Below are 19,219 nucleotides of genomic sequence, written 5' to 3'. Positions count from 1 at the left end.
GTATACACGGTCACCCTGGGATCCCAGAGGAGGAGAATAAATCTGGGGCCAGTACAATGGGAAGCATCTCAGGCCACTTCACTAGCTCATGTCTGTGGTCCTCCTAAGAGCAGCCGTATGAAGTCCCACACCAGGGTGCTTCTAGGAGCGTGCTTCCATCAACCCCACTCTTCCATGGCAGCCTTTTCACACAGGCCTCCCCGTTTAGCAACCCCCCTGAAAACCCACCCTCCATCCAAAGCACGAGATCCGAGAGTGAGCCAGCCACCGTGACTGCCACCCACAATTCAGAGATTCTAGCCCTTAAGAGGCTCATCACCTTCTCGTGTGCCCTTGACGTCTGATAAGGCCCACTGTGGGTACCAAAGCATTTCAGCAGGAAGAGTGGGAGCTCTCAGCCTCTTGATCCAAAGGTTCTCACTTGGGCCCAGAATGTCCTCCCCCAACAGACCAGGCATGCTCCAAGTTCCATCAATGCCAAGGGGAAGTGGAGAAGGATGAAGGCAAAGCTTTCTGAGATGGAAAGGAAGGCGGGTTGGCCCCAGATGGCCATGTGCTCTTTATAAGATGCCAAGAGCACATGCTGAGGAGCTTCAGTGATGGTAAGAGAGTTATAGCGACACTCAAGGTGGAAAACAGATGGGGGAAGATGCTGACTAAGGTAACGCTGAGGACCCCCTCCGCCCCCCCCACACACCTCTTAAGGGTGTGTAGTTCACCCTGATTCAGTTTTAGAATCCCCCCCTTTCCAATCCCCTGGAAAGGAGGGTCTGGGGCTTCAGTTCTCCCAGCACCCTCACTCCTGGCATTCTGCACCCCCTCAACTTTGGGCTTCTTGGAACCCCTTGGCTGGTTTAGCTGAGGCTCAGTCACCCAGAGAGGATGATGGTCTCAGGATCATTCAGTTCATTCAACAAACCCTGGCTGTGCACCTTCCTGGGCCAGGCGGTGTGTTAGGTGCCAGGGACAGGATTGAGCCTCATCGGAGGGAGGCCTTGGGGATGGGACAGGAGGGAGCCCTCTCACCATCTCTTTTCCTTCCTAATTCAGCGGTAGGGGGAGGCCTGCTACAGGGGGTCATGGCGTTAGAATGATGAATGTGGGCTCCAAACACAAGCCAGACTAACCTGAGTTCAAATCCCGGCCCCACCTACTGCCTGTGGGAGCTTTAGCAGGTGTAGGTCTCAGTTTCATCATCAGTGAAAGAGAACATGACAGTGACTGTGCCCAAAGGTCCCTAATGCTATGCTGAGCATTTGAAAACTGGCCAGTAATTATTGTGGACTCTATTCTAGCTGGATGCCTGGGTTGCTCGGAATGTGGGCACCCACCTTTTTCCTGCCCATGGTTTCATTTCTGAGGTTTCCTTCCAAGCAGCAATGAATGCCCAGGGCAAACCAGGCCAAAGTGGGTAAGTAGCTAGATGGCTTATTAGCTAATTCTGACTCGGAGCAAAGTCAGTGGGAGAATCTACAGTCAGCAAGCGGTACACGCACCCTCCCTTGAGCACATAGTTGGGGTTAACTGTTTCACAGAAGCCACACTCCCCTCCTCCGCCTCCTCCTCCTCCTCCTCCTCCTCCTCCTCTTCCCTCTTCCTCCTCTTCCCTCCTCCTGCTCCTCTTTATTCTTTGTGGTACAAGCCTCTTCCAAACCTACCCTAACTCCCTCCAAGATGGAGCACACCAGACCCTGTGCAGAAGGCATTACTATCTACTTTATTAGCTTGTGCTTTTCAATTGTAAAGCTGTTTCCACTTGGCCAGAGGTCCTCGGCCTTAGCCAAGGCCGATGCCTTTGAAACACATGGATGCCTGGTCTGAAATCCTGAAATCCTGACTTTGTGGGTCTGGAACAGGCCTGGTGTTGGGGTTTGTTAAAGCTCTGCACGTGATTCCAGGGAGCAGCCAGGCTGAGAGCCCTGCTGGCAAGGCCCCTGGGAGTTCAGGGGGCTCAGGGCGCCTCTGACATTGACCTCAGTACTGTCTGATCCCCATGGTGTACTTTTTTTAAAAAAATAGATTTTTATTGATTTCAGAGAGAGAGGGAGAGAGAGATAGAAATATCAATGGTGAGAGAAAATCATTGATCGGCTGCCTCCTGCACACCCCACACTGGGAATTGAGTTCCCCGACCGGGAATAGAACTGTGACCTTCTGGTTCATAGGTTGACACTCAACCACCGAGCTACGTGGCTGGGCTAACCTAACCTTTTCAATTTGCACGAGGAAACTGAGGCCCAGAGAGGTAAAGTGACTTTCCCAAGGTCACACAGCAAGTTAGAAGGTCATAATCTCTCTCTTGACTTTTCTTAAGCAAAGAATTCTGGGAATAGGGCTGGGTGGGGTTTTCTCTTCCCTGCCTCTCCACCAATACTTCTAGAGATATGTGAAAACAGGACAAGTGCTTATACCCCAATACTTTGTTGAGAAGATGAAGGAATAGGACGTGGCTACATATCACACACACACATTAAACGTGACGTGTTTGAGCTGGCAGGCATTGCAGACAAGGACTGAAACCACAGGTCTCACCTGTTGCTTTCTTAAGGAATTCAAGGCTCCTAGACTGGAGATACCTGTCCCCATCTCCTGGTGCAGCTCATCCCTGGGCGGCAAAGTGTCACTTCTCAAGGGAGCTGATGCCCTCTGCCTCCCCTCTCTGAGGCCCCGACAGGAGCCCTCCCTGTCCACCATTGCAGAAAGGGAAAGTAGGGCCAGTGCCAGCCTGGCCAGCCTCCATCTCAGCAAACAAGACTCAAACTTGACTTGCATTGCTCACTGCTCCCTGTACGTGAAGCAGTGAACAATGAAAGGGTGATCCAGAGCCGGTCAAGATAGAGCATCGCCTCACGGAGGTGTCCAGGACATTGAAGGTTTTCTCCCCGAGTGGCATTCCCTCATCCTTCTCAACGGTGTCCAGCTGCAAGGCTGTCCCTGGCTCTTAAGGCTTTCTGACTTGAGTTTGTTCTCTTGCCTCTGATATTATTTCTTCCCGTGGGGAGGAAGCTGATCCGCGTGCTCCGAAGCCTCAGAGGTTCTCTTCCCGACCTGCCTGGATTTCTACCGCTGCTGGTATCGATGCAGCTTCTGTCACCCACACACTTCCTCCTTCAGGGCCAGGCCTCTTCCCACAGGGAACGCTCTCATTAAACGAGTGCCCGCCGGCCCATAGACTGTGCCTTTCTCAGGGCCGGAGCAGGCGGGGGCGCGGTGGGCCAGGCCCTGGGGGGCACAGGGCCAGGCCACCATGGTCTCCTGGCGACCCCGCCCTGGTAATGAGGGCCCAGCGTGGAGCCGATCCTTTGAAGATGTGTCCGGAAACTCTCCCCTGGTGATCAATGACAGGAGGCCGGCTGTAGCCAAATGACAAGCTTGGTCTCTTTTATGAGGAAAGGAACTGCTTATTGGAAACCAAATTACAAATTAATTAGCAGCTTCCTCTGAGGCCGAGTGTACACATCAACACCGCTTTCTAGGGCGAGCCCCCTCACTCCAAGGGGATAAAAGGCCCCAGAGAGATGGGGTCTGTAGGTGTTGGCAATCCAGGTAGCTGCAGCTGAGAGGAGGGGCCTCCCCCACATGGCATCCAACTGCCCACCTGCCTCCATCAAGAGCTGTCCCCGGGCCTCCTCTGTCTGCTCCAGCGGCATGAACTGCCGGCCTGAGCTGTGCCTGGGCTATGTCTGCCAGCCCATGCCTTGCGTGCCTTCCGTCTGCATGCCCACCACCTACCGGCCGGCCGGTTGCCTCTCCAAGACCTACCTCTCCAGCTCCTGCCGACCCAGCGGCTGCCGGCCCACCGCTGGCATCTCCAGCACCATGGGAACCTGCAGCTGGCTCTGTGAAGGGACCTTCAATGGCAGCGAGAAAGAGACCATGCAGTTCCTAAATGACCGGCTGGCCAACTACCTGGAGAAGGTGCGGCAGCTGGAGCAGGAGAACGCCAACCTGGAGAGCAAGATCCAAGAGGCCTGCCAGTCTCCAGTGCCCACCATGTGTCCTGACTACCAGTCGTATTTCAGGACCATTGAGGAGCTGCAGCAGAAGGTGAGGGCGGGCGCTGAACAGTCTCATTGGGAAGGCAACTGGAACGGCAGGCATTCTAGATTGGAATCTCATGGTTTACTAAGCTATGTTCAGGGAAAAGAGGCTTCCCGAGGGCACAGAATGATCTCATAATTGGGGCACCCAGCCAGAGCCCTTAACGTGGAAAGGGGCCTGGGATGTAGTCTCCATTGCATGACTTTGGGAGGTCCCTCCCTTCCCTGGGCCTCAGTTTCCCCATCTGTAGAATGGGGATAATAATGGTCCTTACCTAATGGTACTGCCAAGAGGATTCCCTGAGTTGATGCAGGTCAAGTGCTGAGCACAGCCCCTGGAACGGGGTGGGTTTTCAGTAAATGTTAGTGCTGATGAAGGACCCTTCTAACTGTCCCATGAATGTCTTCAGACTTAATGAGGGTCTTTCCTTCCGTGTTGCTCACTGTACCCAGATGGGGTATTTGGACTTATGCAGACCCAGGTGCTTAAGAAATAAATCTCATGTCTTTAAGGACGAGCAGTTCACTAAAGTACCCCCCCCCCCCAGAGTTCCAGGGAGGAGGGGCTTCAGTAGCGATGGCTGCCAGGCTGCTGAGCCCCCCAGCTACCGTCTTCTCCACGCTTGGGTTCTTATCCTGGACTGACCCCCTCTGTGTGCTTTGGCCTCCAGGTTCTGTGCACCAAGGCAGACAACGCCAGGATGGTGGTGCACATCGATAATGCCAAGCTGGCTGCCGACGACTTCAGGACCAAGTGAGTTTGGCCCGGGGATGGGCGCCCTCTCTCCCCGCACATGCTCGGGGGCAGCTTTCCATTCTCTTCATGGAGAGGCGGAGAAGTGCCAGCAGTTCAAGGACTCCCCTGATTTCCGTCTCCACCCCCCACTGTTGATCCTGTCCTTGTGCAGGTACGAGACGGAGCTGGCCCTGCGGCAGCTGGTGGAGGCCGACACCAACGGCCTGCGCAGGATCCTGGACGAGCTGACCCTGTGCAAGGCCAACCTGGAGGCCCAGGTGGAGTCCCTGAAGGAGGAGCTGCTCTGCCTCAAGAAGAACCACGAGGAGGTGAGCCTGGAAGTCAGGCAGAAGCAGAACGTGGGAAATACGTGGGGCGTCGGGTCGGACCGACGTGGGTAGGAATTCCCAGGCCTGCCTACCATGTATTGTTTCTGTGACTTTGCCCAGTGCCTTTAACCTTTCTGAGCCTCCTTATCTATGCATGGGAGCAACACTATCAGACAGGGTTGCTTTGAGAAGTCAGTGAGATCTGGAGCTTGAAACACCTGTCCCTGGGTCGGTGCTCAGAAACGCTAGCCATCTTCTCTGCACTCCCTGGACGTGCGTGACTGCCAGGTGCTTTTCCACGGCGTTTGTTTTGCTCCTGAGAGCCAAGCTCCAGGGGCCGGTTGGTGCACTGGAACCCGGGGGTTGTGTTCTGGAACTCCCACCTGCCCGTCTCTGCCAGGCTGGACTGCTGGGTGCCCCATGTCTTCTCAGGGGCAGTTGAACTGCCGTGGTTTCCTTCCTTCTGTCCCCATCTTCCTCTTCCTTCTTCTCTTCTGTTTGCATCTAATAGACTTAATCCACGAGCCTCAGGCCAGCCCTTTCCGGCTTTCCCTCCCCTCCTGCAGGTCCTGGCGGGAATGCTGAGCGCCCACCCGAGCTCTGATGTTTTCCCCTCCTTCCCTGGGTTGACTCTCAACCTCTTGACTTGGCACTTGAAAGAACAAGTGTCTCTGATTCCTGGCTGGGTTTCCTTAAGTGTAGAGTAACAAACCGCACGTATTTGCCAAGTGCCCTAAGGTACTGACTCATCCCACCTAATCAGGGAACTGGGGCCTGAACCAGAAGCCGCTAATGAGGCGCTATCGTACTCGCTGGAGCCTCAGTGACAACTTTCTCTCCTTGGCAGCCAAGCCTGCGGAGGCGCCTGCTCTAACTTGGCCTTGAACCCAGTGAAGCCGGGCTTTTGCTGCCCCGCTTCCCAGATGAACACGCGGGGAGGGTGCCCGGGTGAGCCCCGAATCCCACAACCTCACACGCGCCTGGGGCTCTTGCTCCTTTTCAGGAAGTCGGCACCCTCCGATGCCAGCTTGGGGACCGCCTTAACATTGAGGTGGACGCTGCGCCCCCCGTGGACCTGAACAGGATGCTGGAAGAGATGCGGTGTCAGTACGAGACGGTGGTGGAGGCCAACCGCAGGGACGTGGAGGAGTGGTTCAACACGCAGGTGGGCCTCTCGCCGGTGGCGGCCTCCCCAGTGTCCCCGCGAAGGCACCCCCAGCCTCTCCTGTCTCCCCCCCTTGCAGATGGAGGAGCTTAACCAGCAGGTGGCCACCAGCTCTGAGCAGCTTCAGACCTACCAGTCGGACATCATTGATCTGAGACGAACAGTCAACACGCTGGAGATCGAGCTGCAGGCCCAGCACAGCCTGGTGAGTGCCCCTGGGTGTGGGGGGGGGGGGCACCTCTTCCGCAGCTCTGGCTCCCAGCTGGCACTGAGCGTAGGTGCGGGCATCCCGGAAGGAGGAGGAGGAGGAGGAGGAGGAGGCCTAGATGCAGCTACTGGGGATGCTTGCCCAGCTGACCTTTCTTGGAGGGAGGTTTCTCCCAAGACCCAGCTCAGAGATAAAACGGGTGTCCCAGATCTGACATGAGTTAGGTGGCTGCGGTCAAAAATGACTCCTCGAGAACGCTTGTTCTCTGCTTAGCCTGCCCTTCCAAACCCGGGCTTTTCCACCTGCGAAGATTTAAAGAACCAAATGCCCAGGTTCCTCCCCAGAAGAATGAAATCAGAGTTTCTAGAGGCGGGGCCTGGGTAACTCTAACATGCAGCCAGGGTTAAAGACCATTGTTACCAATGATGCCTTAGGGAAGGAGCCTGAAGGTAGACGAGGGTTGGAGAAGGAACAGGGATTTAGGATCACACGGACCTGTGTTCAAACCCTGGTCTCTCACTTACCAGCTGCTTAACCTTGAACAAGTCACTTGGCCTTTCTGGGCTTTAGTTTCCACAGTGACTTAGGTAAAGAGGGGTCATTCTCAACCCCAAAGAGAGATTGGCTCTTTCTGGCTCTTCCTGAGTCAGGCTGTGGAAAATAGATCTGTTCCTCATACTTATTTCCTCTCTTTTCCTCAGAGGGACTCCCTGGAGAACATGCTGACGGAGACGGAGGCCCGCTACAGCTCGCAGCTGGCCCAGATACAGTGCCTGATCACCAACGTGGAGGCCCAGCTGGCCGAGATCCGCTGCGACCTGGAGCGGCAGAACCAGGAGTACCAGGTGCTGCTGGACGTCCGGGCCCGGCTGGAGTGTGAGATCAACACTTACCGGGGGCTGCTGGAGAGCGAGGACTGCAAGTACGCGGGCCCAGCCGGGCTGTACCCGGAGATGCGTGGGAGGGGTGGGGAAGCCACAGGAAGCAACTGGATCTTCTCAGAAGGGAGAACCCTGGTGTAATTAAGAAGGGATTAGGAAGCTGATAGAATCTGAAGAAAGTCAGGCAGGCGTTCATGCCGCCCTCCCTAAACCTGGCCCGTTGAAGATCCTGTTCCATCCCAAGTCAACAAACTCCTTCCAAGGGCCCAGCGTGTGCCAGGCGCCAGGGGAAGACCCAGATGGATGATGATAAGGCATCTGCTCTCAAGTTGTTCCCATCTGTTTAGAGAGCCAGGCAGATGAGCAACTGGAGATCATACTGGGGCCGCGGGGGGGGGGGGGGGGGGGGGCGGGGGGGCGGGGGGCGGGGAGGAGAAGGATGGTTTTAGCACTGGGAGGGGAGTAAGTAGCTTCATGTGATGATCTGGGTGGGAGGTGGACAGGAAAGGTCAGTTGGGGCCCATTCATGGAGAGCCATGTAGGCCATGCTGGAGAGGGAGGGTTTTATTTTATAGGCAACAGGGAGGCCTTGCTGTTTTTTGAGGAGGAGATGATAGAATTTGCTTAACTGCGGATCTCCCTCACTGGAGGATAAATAAGTACCTGGACCCCAGAGACAATATAAAATATTTTTACCTCCTGCTCCTGGCACATAGTAGATGCTCAGTAAACATTTCTTGACCAAGTCAGTGAGAGCTCACAGCTGCTCCTTAGGAAGATGCCACAGATGGCAGGCAGAGGAAGGGCTGAGTAGAGGGAGGAGAGACCAGGCAGGGACACTGTTCAGGAGGCTCTCATGGTCTAGGACCTAGACTCTAGGTAATAAGCAACAGGGGGCGGGGGGGTCTGAATCAGGTCAGTGAGGCATCAGCCCCCAGCCGCAGTGCAGGCAGATCACAGGGCTTGGTGGTTGTCTGTGTGCGGGACACCGCTGTGCTGTGGACACCTGGGGGCTGATTACTGTTCTAGGTAGTTTCTGATTCCACATTCAGCCTTGCTTCTCTGTCATTTAGAATCTTGTCCTCCAAGACAAGAGTTGCAAAGTCAAATGTCTTCCTAGGGCCAGGCTGTTAGCGTACCTGAGTGACGTGGCTCATGTAGGACTGTGGACCACTAGGGAGCTAGGCCTTGTCCAATGGGGGCGGCACCACCCCTCAGGGCATTTCTCTCACAGGAGAGTGGCAGCATTGCTGGATCGTCTGATTGTTCAAGGGGAGTCTGGATTTCTTTTAAATGTGAAGTTCTCTTGAATTTTAAATATTTAAACAAATTAAAAGACAACACAGTGCCGGCATTGCCAGCTGGATGTGCTCCTGGGGCTGCCTGTCTTGTCTCTGGGGCTCCTCGGTGTCCATCCAACATCCAATGTGTCATTTCTGGTTTTGAGCCAACACCTGTCAGTCTCAGACCATCCTTTTCCCTTTGCCGTATGTTTCTTCCATATTAATTGGTTAATTCATTTATTCCAGTGGTCGGCAAACTCATTAGTCAACAGAGTCAAATATCAACAGTACAACGATTGAAATTTCTTTTGAGAGCCAAATTTTTTAAACTTAAACTATATAGGTAGATACATTGTTATTAACTTAATTAGGGTACTCCTAAGGCTTAGGAAGAGCCACACTCAAGGGGCCGAAGAGCCGCATGTGGTTCTTGAGCCGTGGTTTGCCAACCACGGATTTAGTCAATTATTAAGAGTCTGCTCTAGGCCAGGTATGCAGGGGGCATGCATCCATGGCTGCTCACCGCACTGCTCACTGGGAGAGAGTTCATACTAGAATAATCACACTGCTCTGGAAGGAGGTACATGGTACCACAGGGGGATTTGACCCAGAGAGATCCGGGGGGGGGGGGGGCCTTCAAGGAGGAGGTGACCATTGAGTTGAAGGAAGTTGCTCTTTGTCCTGAGTACAAATGGGAGCCTCTGAAGGTCTTAAGCAGGGGAGGGAGATGATTAGATTTGTGTTTGTGGAAGATCACTCTGGCCATCAAGTTGACAGTAGCTACAAGGGGTAAGAGTGGGGTTGGGAGACCAGTTAGGAGGCCATTGGGGTCACAGAGATGACGACGATGAAGGGTGGGACCAGGGAAGTAAGCAGATAAGGTGAGCAGTGGGTGGATTGGGGAGGCATTGGGGGCAGAACCTGCTGCCCACTCCAGCTTCTTTAACCCCTTCATGTGCCTTTCTTCTGCAGGTTGCCCTGTAACCCGTGCTCCACTCCCTCGTGTCCCCCCTGTGTGCCCTCCCCCAGTGTGCCCCGCACCGTCTGTGTGCCCCACACCGTCTGTGTGCCTTGCGTGCCCTGCCCCCCGGGCCGCTACTGAAGCCCCTCAGTGCTGGTGGATGGATCCTGGAGCGACCAGAGCTGGACAGCTGGTGCCTCTGCAGGTTGAGCCTGACCTGGGTTCGGTGGCCACCAAGAGAGCGGGGCCAGCAAGGAAGACTGAGCAGTGCCAGGTGGGCCGTCTGTCCGCAAGGTGCTCTGATACTGCAGGGGGCGCTCTGGCCCCCATCTCTTAGTAACAGCCTCTCCACAGGCTAATTTGCTGATGTTTCTAGTTCTCTGCTGCCTCAAGAGCCTGTGTCCTTAGTCAACTGGCAAATAAAGCCGCATTCAGTGGCCCTGCAAACATCTTTCTCTATTTGTCATTTACGACGCTGTGTCCACCAGCCAGTACCGCTGCTCAGTGGGCATCAAGAGGAATGCGGCCAAATTCTGTATTTGTTGTATGGCCCTGCTTCCACAGAGGCTTGAGAGGCATTTGTCAAAAAGGCCCACATGCCCGAAACCAGTTAAAACCAGGCTACTGGTTCAGAGACAAGTAATAAAAACATAAAAAGAGGAGGGAGATAATTATGTCGGGAACTTAGGCCAAACAACTGTAGATGAGAATATTCCTGTGATGATCCCACCCTAAGCCTCAGGGCAGCTGGTACAATGGGGTCATTCATTCATTCATTCATTCATAATATCCTTACTGATTGCTTGGGAGGTGAAGGTTCTACATCATGGGCTGGTTAACCCAGGCGGTGGCCCCCCAGACACCTTGTTAACGCCCCATTAAATCCTTGCAACAATCTATGAAAAAGGCACCATTATTTTCTCCACTTTACAAATGAGGAAACTGAGGCCCAGAGAGGTTAAGAATCTTGCTCAAGATCACACAGTGAGTAAGTGGTGGGCCCCGGACCCAAACACAGTCCTTCAGGCTCCGGAGATGCTCAACCAATTCATATTCTCAAGAAGTCCTCACTATTTGCAAACGACAGCTGGGGGCCAGGGCATACCAAAAATGCAAGTGATGCCCACCATCCAGGCACTTCTAATTAGAGAAGGAGCTAGAACCAGTGTGTAAGGCCTCACTCATGCCTCAATAAGGGCCTAGTAATAAAATAATAATAACCATTTCTGCCACTTACTGAGCACTTGTGACGCACCTTATATTGTATTGCGCACATTACATAATTAACTTATGCAGTTTTCATGACCATGCCCATCTTAGAGATGGGAAACTGAGGTGCAGAGAATGGTTTATCAGTTGCCCAAAGCGACATGCAAGGACAAAGATTTGGACCCAGGTCTAGCTGCTTCCACTGTAGCATTATTCTAACCACTCTGCCTCACTGCCAAATTCCAGAGTATACACACGACACAGACTGGGAGAAAGTCCTGGTTTGGGGAGAGCAGAAGAGTCCTCACGTAGCTCAAGCATGTCAAACTTGTGGTCTGCGGGCCTTGTTTATTTGACCTGTGTTAGCCTTTGAGTTTGACATGCTTGATGTAGCTGGTGGCATCTGAGATTGGCCTGGAAGGTTGAATAGGATGTCTACGGTACAAAAGAGAGGTATAGGTGTGGGTTCTGCAGGAAAGCAGAAGTCATGTCTGGGGAGGAGAGTTGGGGAGCGCGTGAGTGGCCCTCCTGGTGGGAGCAGTAGGTTCCTGTGGCAAACTAGTGGAAATAAAGCTGAAATGGTAGGAAGGTCAGACCGTGGGGGGCCTTGGTTACCCCACAAAGAGCCTGGACTCCATCCTGAAGGCAGTGGGAGGGCTGCTGCAGGCCCTGAGCCCAGATGACATGACTGGGGTGGGGGGTGGGGTATTGTAGAAAGTTTCACAAAGGAGTGTAACCAGGACAGCTGAGAGGCAGGGAGAGAGCTGATGAATGATGTGGCAAAAGCTGAAGGGGTCTCACCTAAGGCAATGGCAGTGGGGAATGGAACAGTAAGGGACCGACTGGGGAAACTCAGTGAAGGGCCCTATTTGGCAACGGTAGATAAAGAGGAGAAAGCAGGGAGCTGGAATCTTGAACACCTTTTTGCACCTCACCCTCTGAATGTGTAGTTCTTCCTTAATGAGCTGAGGTGATGTTTCTATTAAGAATCTGCCCTCTGGACCTGCCAAGAAATTATGAGAGATGGAGTGGCTCCTGACGCTGCCTGAGGCTGTTCAGACATGATTCCACATGCCTGGCAGACAGGGCCATGAGCCTGACGGGAGACACGCAAACACACTGCTCAGCCCGCTGTGGTTCCTGGTCGTGTGTGTGTGTGTGTGTGTGTGTGTGTGTGTGTGTGTGTGTGATGAGAGAGAGAGATTTTAATGAGCTGGAACGCCATGGCAGGGGGGCTTCTAATAACTGAGCACAAACCAACATTCCTTACTTTCAGTCCCTATGCAAAATTTGTCCACAATGTGCTCAGCTTGATTAACATGACAGACTAAACAGAACCAACTCTTTGGCTCTAGAATCCTAGGCCCATTCTGTCCAATATGGTAACCATTACCTACACCGGGCTGTTTAATTTCTAATTAAATAAAACAGATCCAGAGACGGGGAAGCATGGAACAGACTGATGAATCTCAGAGGGAAGGGGAGGTGGGAAGAGATTAATCAAAGAGCTTATATGCACACTAGAAGCCTGGTGCACGAATTCGTGCATGAGTGGGGTCCCTTGGCCTGGCCAGCATCAGGGCCAATCAAGGCCGGCCTGGAGAGGGACTGTGGGAGGTTGGCCGGTGGCAGGAGGTTGGCTGTGGGAGTACACTGACCACCAGGGGGCAGCTCCTGCATTGAGCATCTGTCCCCCGGCAGTCAGTGGGTGTCATAGCGACCAGTTGACTGGTCATAATGGTCACTTAGGCTTTTATATATATAGATATGCATAACCCATGGGCACAGACAAAGGTGTGATAGGCCTGGGGGAGTGCGGGTACAGGGTGTCAATGGGGGGGGCATTTTAAATACTTTCAACAATAAAGATAAACTGAAAAGAAAGAAAATCAGTCACACTAGCCACATTTCAAGTACTCAAGGCCTTTGCGTGGCTGGTGGTACGATACTGGTGTGTACAGATAGGGACTATTTCCATGACTGTAGAAAGTCTATTGCACTGGTCTGACCTAAAATATCAGAATCAAAAGCAGCCCTACAGTTGGCCTGGCCCAGCCTCTCATTCACAGACAAGGAGTCTACAGGCCCAGGTTGATGGAAAGATGTGCTCACAGACACACAGCCAACAGGTGGGAACTGGAGCCAAGTGTTCTGACGCCAGCCAGTGGGTCTCTCCGAGCTTGTTATGCTTCCTCCAAGCACCAAGGTTTGTTATTCTTTCAGGCTAATAAACATTTCCCCTTTCCCCTTCTTTCATGCCCCTAAGAACAGAGGCACTTTCTCTGAGATGCTGAAACTCTTTCCTGGGAATATAGTTTTCCTTTAAATAACAACTAGCAACCTCCAAACTCAGCATCCCCTCATCCTTTGTGCATCTGGCTCAGTAAGAGCACAGACCACAGGCTGTGACCAGAGTTGCCATGGGAACAATCACACTAGAGTTGTGACCCAGGCATCTAGGCCCCTGGACCTCATGCAGACTTCTGCAGGCTCCTTCCCCACCCTCCGGCCCCCAGCACATACTGTCCAGTCCAACCTAACCCTTGTTCCCACACCTGTGTGTCCTCTGACTTGCCAAGACCTGTCTGACCACCCAAATGCCTGTTAAAGCTTTTTATGTGAAACCAAGCACCACAGCCCAGGGCCAGGAGTGCCACCCCCTGCTGGGCACAGATGGCCGCCACCTTCAGTGTTTGGATGGTACTTCCAAGTGAGAGACCTCCTGAGCTGTCCTCCTGCCTAGCTCATCTCTCTTATTTGATGAATGAGGAAGACGGGGGCACAAACTTTGGGAAATACGTCCACCAGGACCTTCTGGAAACTGGACCCAGTGCTACCCACATGGGGGATTCTCAAAGGAACTGTGTCCTCATATCAAAGCATTTGGCTTTAATTAACCCTGGTTTATAGGAAGACTTAGGGCTGTGGTAAAGCAATAAAACCTCTGGTGTATTTGATGTTCAGGAGAAACTCCCACAGGTAGCAGGATCCTTTCCAGGTGGGAATGAAAAAGAAAGAACTTGGGTTTCAAAGGTGCAACTCTCCCTGAGGCCATTAAAGAGTCTGGGACTCAGGCCTGCCCCTCACTGTCGGGTAGAGAGGCCGCCTTCTGAAGAAGGAGTGAGGACCTGCTGGGCAGAGCTGCCTCCAGGAAGCCTGGCCAGAGGGCAATGGCTCTCAGAGAGAAAAGTCCAGGAGTTGGACACAGTGACTGGGGGACGGGTGAATTGTGGACTGAAATGCACTAAGTCGATCTCCCCCTACCATACTAGGGGTTGAGCATTGACCTATGAACCAGGAGGCCATGGTTCAATTCCTGATCAGGGCACATGCCCGGGTGACAGGCTCTATCACCAGTAGGGGGCACACAGGAAGCAACCGCCCAACGACTCTCATCATTGCTGTTTCTCTCTCCCTCTCCCTCCTCTCTGAAATCAATAAAAACATATTTATAAAAAAAGGGTATGCTAGGAGATAACTGGGAAAATCATCAACAATAAAAAATTCTCCTTTGGGGTTTCATACATTTTAGCACACGAATACAATGACCTCAATTTTGCTAAACAGCAAGTTCCTTTGAAAGATCATTTGCTGGCTTATCTGTTGAACCATTGGTTGAGACAGGTTTATTTCTACATAGTCCTCTCCTGTAGCCAAGCACACAGATGAGCATCTTGCCATATGGAAACCATCAGTGCTGCTGGCTTCAGAAATCCTGGGCTGGTGTCCTAATTCCACTGCGAACACGCTGTGTGATTTGGGCAGATCCCCCAACCTCTCCTTCTCCCCTTTGGAAATGGGGGTGATTCTACCTCCTTCCCAGAGTCGTTGGGATGAATGCATCCGAAATGCCTAGCACAATGCCAATATGTTGTAAGCGCTCAATACCAGCTTGGGTGAGGAAGATCTGCTTTGCAACAAGTGCCCCTGTCTTCTGAGTTTCCCCAATGTCTATGCAGCTGAGTCACTTTTCTGAGCCATTTGAAGCTCAAGTTTCAGAAATAACAGCAGCAGCCGCAGCAACAACGACACACAGACAGCTTTGCTTTGCTGCAAAACTATAGCACATCTGGATCGACTTTCAGTCTTGGTCTAAATGCCTCAGTAAAGTGGAGGGTCCAGTATCCGAGACCCAGAGTGCAGTACTGGAGTCCACTTGGGTGCTGCCCTCCCTCCGGCCCTATGTGCTCTGAAGGATCCAAATTTTAAGCCTCGTTCACTGTGCTGTGTAGCGTGATGGTCAGTAAACCACTGCTCACAGGTCCAGTCCAGCTGCTGCCTATCTTGGGAAATAATATTTTACTGGAACATGGCCACACCCATCACTTCCATATTGTCTATGCCTGCTCGGGGCCACAGGGTGGAGTTGAGCAGCTGTAGAGCAAAGAGACTGTCTGGCCTGCAAAGCCTAAGATATTTACCACTTGGCTGTTTCATAGGCAAGGTGTGATGCAGAAGAGAGAGGATGTGCTGGGTTGGAAGCCCCGGGTCCCAGTCCTGACCTTGTGGCTGACTTGCTCTGTGCCCAGAGGAGCTCACAGCCCCTCTCTCCTCTCCAGCGGAACTAGCTCTCGGAGTTTAGTTCGAGCACCTTAGCACCCTTCCATTCTACGCCAGTCTCTCTGGGGCTCCTGTCCTGAGACTAGACGACCTCACACTCAGTGAACTCTACCTCTTTGAGAGCACCACTCCAGAGAGACGCCAGATGAGCAGAACTCCTCAATAGGGTGTCATTAAAGAGATAACATGAAAGATCCCTGTGAGCAGCAGAGGGCAGTAACAAGGGATCCAAAGGCAGTTACCTCTCCCTTGTATGAGGTGGGGAGCTACTTATGGAGACCGAGTAGCTGACTTATGGCTGTTCTGATGGGAGTGGACATGAGGACATCCTGGGGGAAGCTTGCAGGTTGCACCTGCACCCCAGGGGGGAGATGAAAGGTCCAGGCAGGGGAGCACTCTCACACTTGGGTGCTTGGCCCTAGTAACAACCCTGAGACTCAGCTTTCTAGGACCATGGCTTCTAGCTGTAGCAACAACTGTTGCTCTTCAAGCTTTGGGAAGTCGGTGTGAAGGCTCCTAGCTCCAGGCAGGCTGTGGCAAGCAGCTGCCCCAGGAACTCCATGAACTCCGTGCCCAGGAGCTGCCCACCCTCCAGCCCTACTGGGGCTCACCCACAAGGGAGCCGCCAATTTAGTAGCCATCTTCCCAGAGCCTCTGGCTCATGGCTAGTCCAGCCTGGACAGTTTTGTGGGACTGAGCCCTTACCTTGTAGAATCTGACACTAGCTCCAGGCATATAATGCTAGAATTATAGGACATTCAGATGGTGTCACAGAGAATTGCTTGATGTGTGGAAAGCCCATACATCTAGTGTCAGGAGTATTGTCAGTATAAGAGGAAAGAAAAAAACAAACAAACAGGAGTGCTTTTTCTAGATAGTTGCAAAGGAAGACTAGTTTAAACTACGTTCTGCTCTTAGGCCATCAACAGGGTAATGGGAAGGAAGATGGTGACAAGTCTAAAGACCTCAGCATGAGGGTGGCACCACCCTCACAGGCCCAGAGTGGAGCTTTGTCACAAGTGTCTCCCCCACTCTAAGACAGGGACTGTGTCTTTTCTAGATGCACCCCTGGTGTCTAGAATATGTCATGGTAGGTGGGAAAATAACACTGATAGTGAATAAACTTTGTGGATCATGGGGCTGGACTAAGAAATCAGATGGTAAATTCTATCTAATTTGTAAGAAAATGTGCCTTTTCCATGCATCAAAGCTTCAAGAGGTGCATAACTAGAATAATAAAATGATATGCTCAGCCTCTTAATACTTTAAACAATAAAAAAGAAAAAAAGAGTATGTTTTTCTTGACCTCTGATTTTCTTTGCCACCATTTCCTAATACCTAGGAGACATTGCAGTAGGAGGCGCTACACACAGGAGCTGTCTTCAATCTTTGCACCCACTGCAATGTGTGACGACGGGTCATGTTCCCACACAGGGCACAAACCCCTGGATGCTCCCATCCATCTTCCTGCAGGTAGGCTATGGGTCAGGCACAATTTTCAGCTGCCAGCCTGCAACTCCACACCTTCCTCTCCCACTGGTTGAGATACATCAATAGGCAAAACACCATGTTTGAAAACAGCATCTCAAGACCACCGCTCCCTACTTCTATTTGCGGTAGACTTCCTGCCTCTGGAGACCAGTATTTCTAAAGTCAGAATCAGCCCAAAGAACTCGTGCATACAGGTGAGTAAAGGAGGGCTAAAGGGCCCCCTCCATCTCTCCCTCTGCCTCTCCACTCCTTGTCACAGAACCTGGTTCATATATGTTCACCAAGGACCAAGAGTTAGGGAGGAAGGCAGTTTTAGGTATGAGGGCAAGGATCCTCACCCCACAGTCACCTCCTTTCAGAAAAATGCAAATCAGTAGAAACAAGCAATTTTACAAAGGAACATGCAACACCAGTGTCATTATGCAAAACAGCATACTCAATAGAAGCCCAAGCCAGGATGATAATGAGCTTAAATGAAGAGAAGCATCATCCAAACATATAAAGCTTCAACAGTGATGTTGTAAAGTATTTATGTTGAGATGGAAGAAAATCGCGGACTTTAGCCAATGATTGAATCCTGCCAGAGAATAAGGTCAAAAGATGAATTCTATTTAGCAACTCAAGAGAAATAACTTTAAAAGTCAAGTTCTCTAGCTCACAGAGAAGATTGTTGCTATGTGATGAGGTGGAAGAGAGCAGCAAAGGGGTGTCTGAAGATGTAACCTATGCAGATTGCACGCAGAAACCTCTGAAGGAGGGGATGGCCTAGCCTGGTAATGACTTCTAATTATGGTGTCTGCAAAGGGCTATTCATAGATGAGTTCCGAGTAACCCTAGGCTTTTCCTTGAAAACCCAACTTGAACAGAATTCTCAAATTCTGTATTTCTTCTTGATAGAACTCCAATAGCCTATGTTTCACATACACATAGCTGGTTCATTCAGAGATGTCTGTTCAGTTTTGCTCAGTGCTCAAAGCACTGGCAAATACTCATTTTTTCAAAGATCTTGTTATAATCACTTTGTAGGCAGGTCTTACTCTACATTAGGTGTTGTTCAGTCTTAGGGCCCTATCTACCTCCTGCCACAAATTTTGAGAAGACTTTCTGGACCTCAGCAGTCAGCTAACTTGGTTCCCCAGTACCAAGAGCCAGTAGGGTGTGTTAGAACTTTCTCCTGGCATCTTCTGGCATGGCCCTTGGAGAAACCCTGCCATATTGCTTTGGTACCACAACATCTGTATTTTCTGAGACACGAAGAGGAATAACATAGAATCTCAGATTCTTGTTTTATCTCTTCATTTCAACTTCTTGCCCAGTTTGTAGGCCTTTTAATCCTTCTTACTTTTGGCAATGACACAGTTGTTCTGTTGGGATGGTGGTGGGAAGGTGGAGGATGGGCTGGTGGTCAAGTTGAAGAGAACAAGGATAGGCTTTGGAGTCAAAAGAAACTGATATTGAGATCAGGCTTTGTCATTTCATAATGGAGTTGATCTTAGAAAAATGACTTCACATCCCTGGTCCTCAGTGCCTATTTCTTTCTTTCTTTTCTAAAATTAAAATAATAATACACACCTCGCAGGATGGTAAGAAGGATTAAACAATAGCATTGATCAATCCCCTAACATATACAGTAGGTGCTTGATAACAGACTTTAGAATCAAGGAAGTAAGAGGACCCATCATGACTCTGATAATTCAATGTCCTTTGAGTTTCATGGCCAATTCTTATTTGGGATTAAAAAGATTTTTCTCATTTTTTTTTGTTTTGTTTCTGGCTTCTTGAGCTCACTTTTCTTGGTTCAGATTAAATGGTTTTCAGGGTGACTCTGATACTGATGAGCCTCTCAGACACCTATGGCTGTCTGAGTTGTGGTTGTTTCCCGATGGACTTTATGTCAGGTGTGTGGCACAGAGCCCTGCATGTAGGATGGGCTGGGAGATGTATGCTGAATGAATAGACTTATGGAAGTTTTTTGCCCCTTGAGTGAGTCTGAAAGGCAAACAACTAAAGAAAAAAGAAATGTAGAACTTATTAGTAACCCAAATCATAACATCTACTAAGAACCAGTATAGTGAAGGCTGGTTGATTGTAAACCCAGAGAGTGCCACTGCAGTCACAGGGGTCTGTCTATCCAGCTACTCCAATGACCCACAGTAACAGTCATGCCTTAGAGTGGGCAAATCAACAAGGAGGCCAACCCCCATCAAGGTATAAACATCCAATGGCTAAGAGCACTTTTGTTCTTTGAAAAATAATAAAAGCTTCCCTGTCCTCCCACCAACAGACAACCTGATATCAGAGCCAAGAGGCACCTCGGATCATCAGCATCCCTTTAATGAGGTGAGGAACTCTTGGT

General features: G+C 51.3%; 1 protein-coding gene across 1 annotated transcript; it reads left to right on the top strand.

Moving 5' to 3' along the window:
• Positions 1–3,579: 3,579 nt before the first annotated feature.
• On the top strand, positions 3,580–10,023 carry KRT32 (keratin 32). Its single transcript, XM_059671692.1, has 7 exons — positions 3,580–4,047; positions 4,712–4,794; positions 4,949–5,105; positions 6,109–6,270; positions 6,350–6,475; positions 7,180–7,400; positions 9,615–10,023. Exons 1-7 carry the CDS (start codon positions 3,580–3,582, stop codon positions 9,742–9,744), a joined length of 1,347 nt encoding a protein of 448 aa, XP_059527675.1. The 3' UTR covers positions 9,745–10,023.
• Positions 10,024–19,219: the final 9,196 nt, after the last annotated feature.

Source organism: Myotis daubentonii, chromosome 16 (genome assembly GCF_963259705.1).
Source record: "Myotis daubentonii chromosome 16, mMyoDau2.1, whole genome shotgun sequence".
Classification (NCBI taxonomy): Eukaryota; Metazoa; Chordata; class Mammalia; order Chiroptera; family Vespertilionidae; genus Myotis; species Myotis daubentonii.
Note: the sequence above shows the minus strand (reverse complement) of the source record. Positions and strands in the feature narration are given on the sequence as shown.

Excerpts from the sequence above, each read along its gene's own strand:
- KRT32 (XM_059671692.1), top strand. The coding sequence starts at position 3,580 with ATGGCATCCAACTGCCCACCTGCCTCCATCAAGAGCTGTCCCCGGGCC. Across the intron at positions 5,106-6,108 it reads TCAAGAAGAACCACGAGGAG|GAAGTCGGCACCCTCCGATG; the intron begins GTGAGCCTGGAA and ends GCTCCTTTTCAG. Across the intron at positions 6,271-6,349 it reads AGGAGTGGTTCAACACGCAG|ATGGAGGAGCTTAACCAGCA; the intron begins GTGGGCCTCTCG and ends CCCCCCTTGCAG.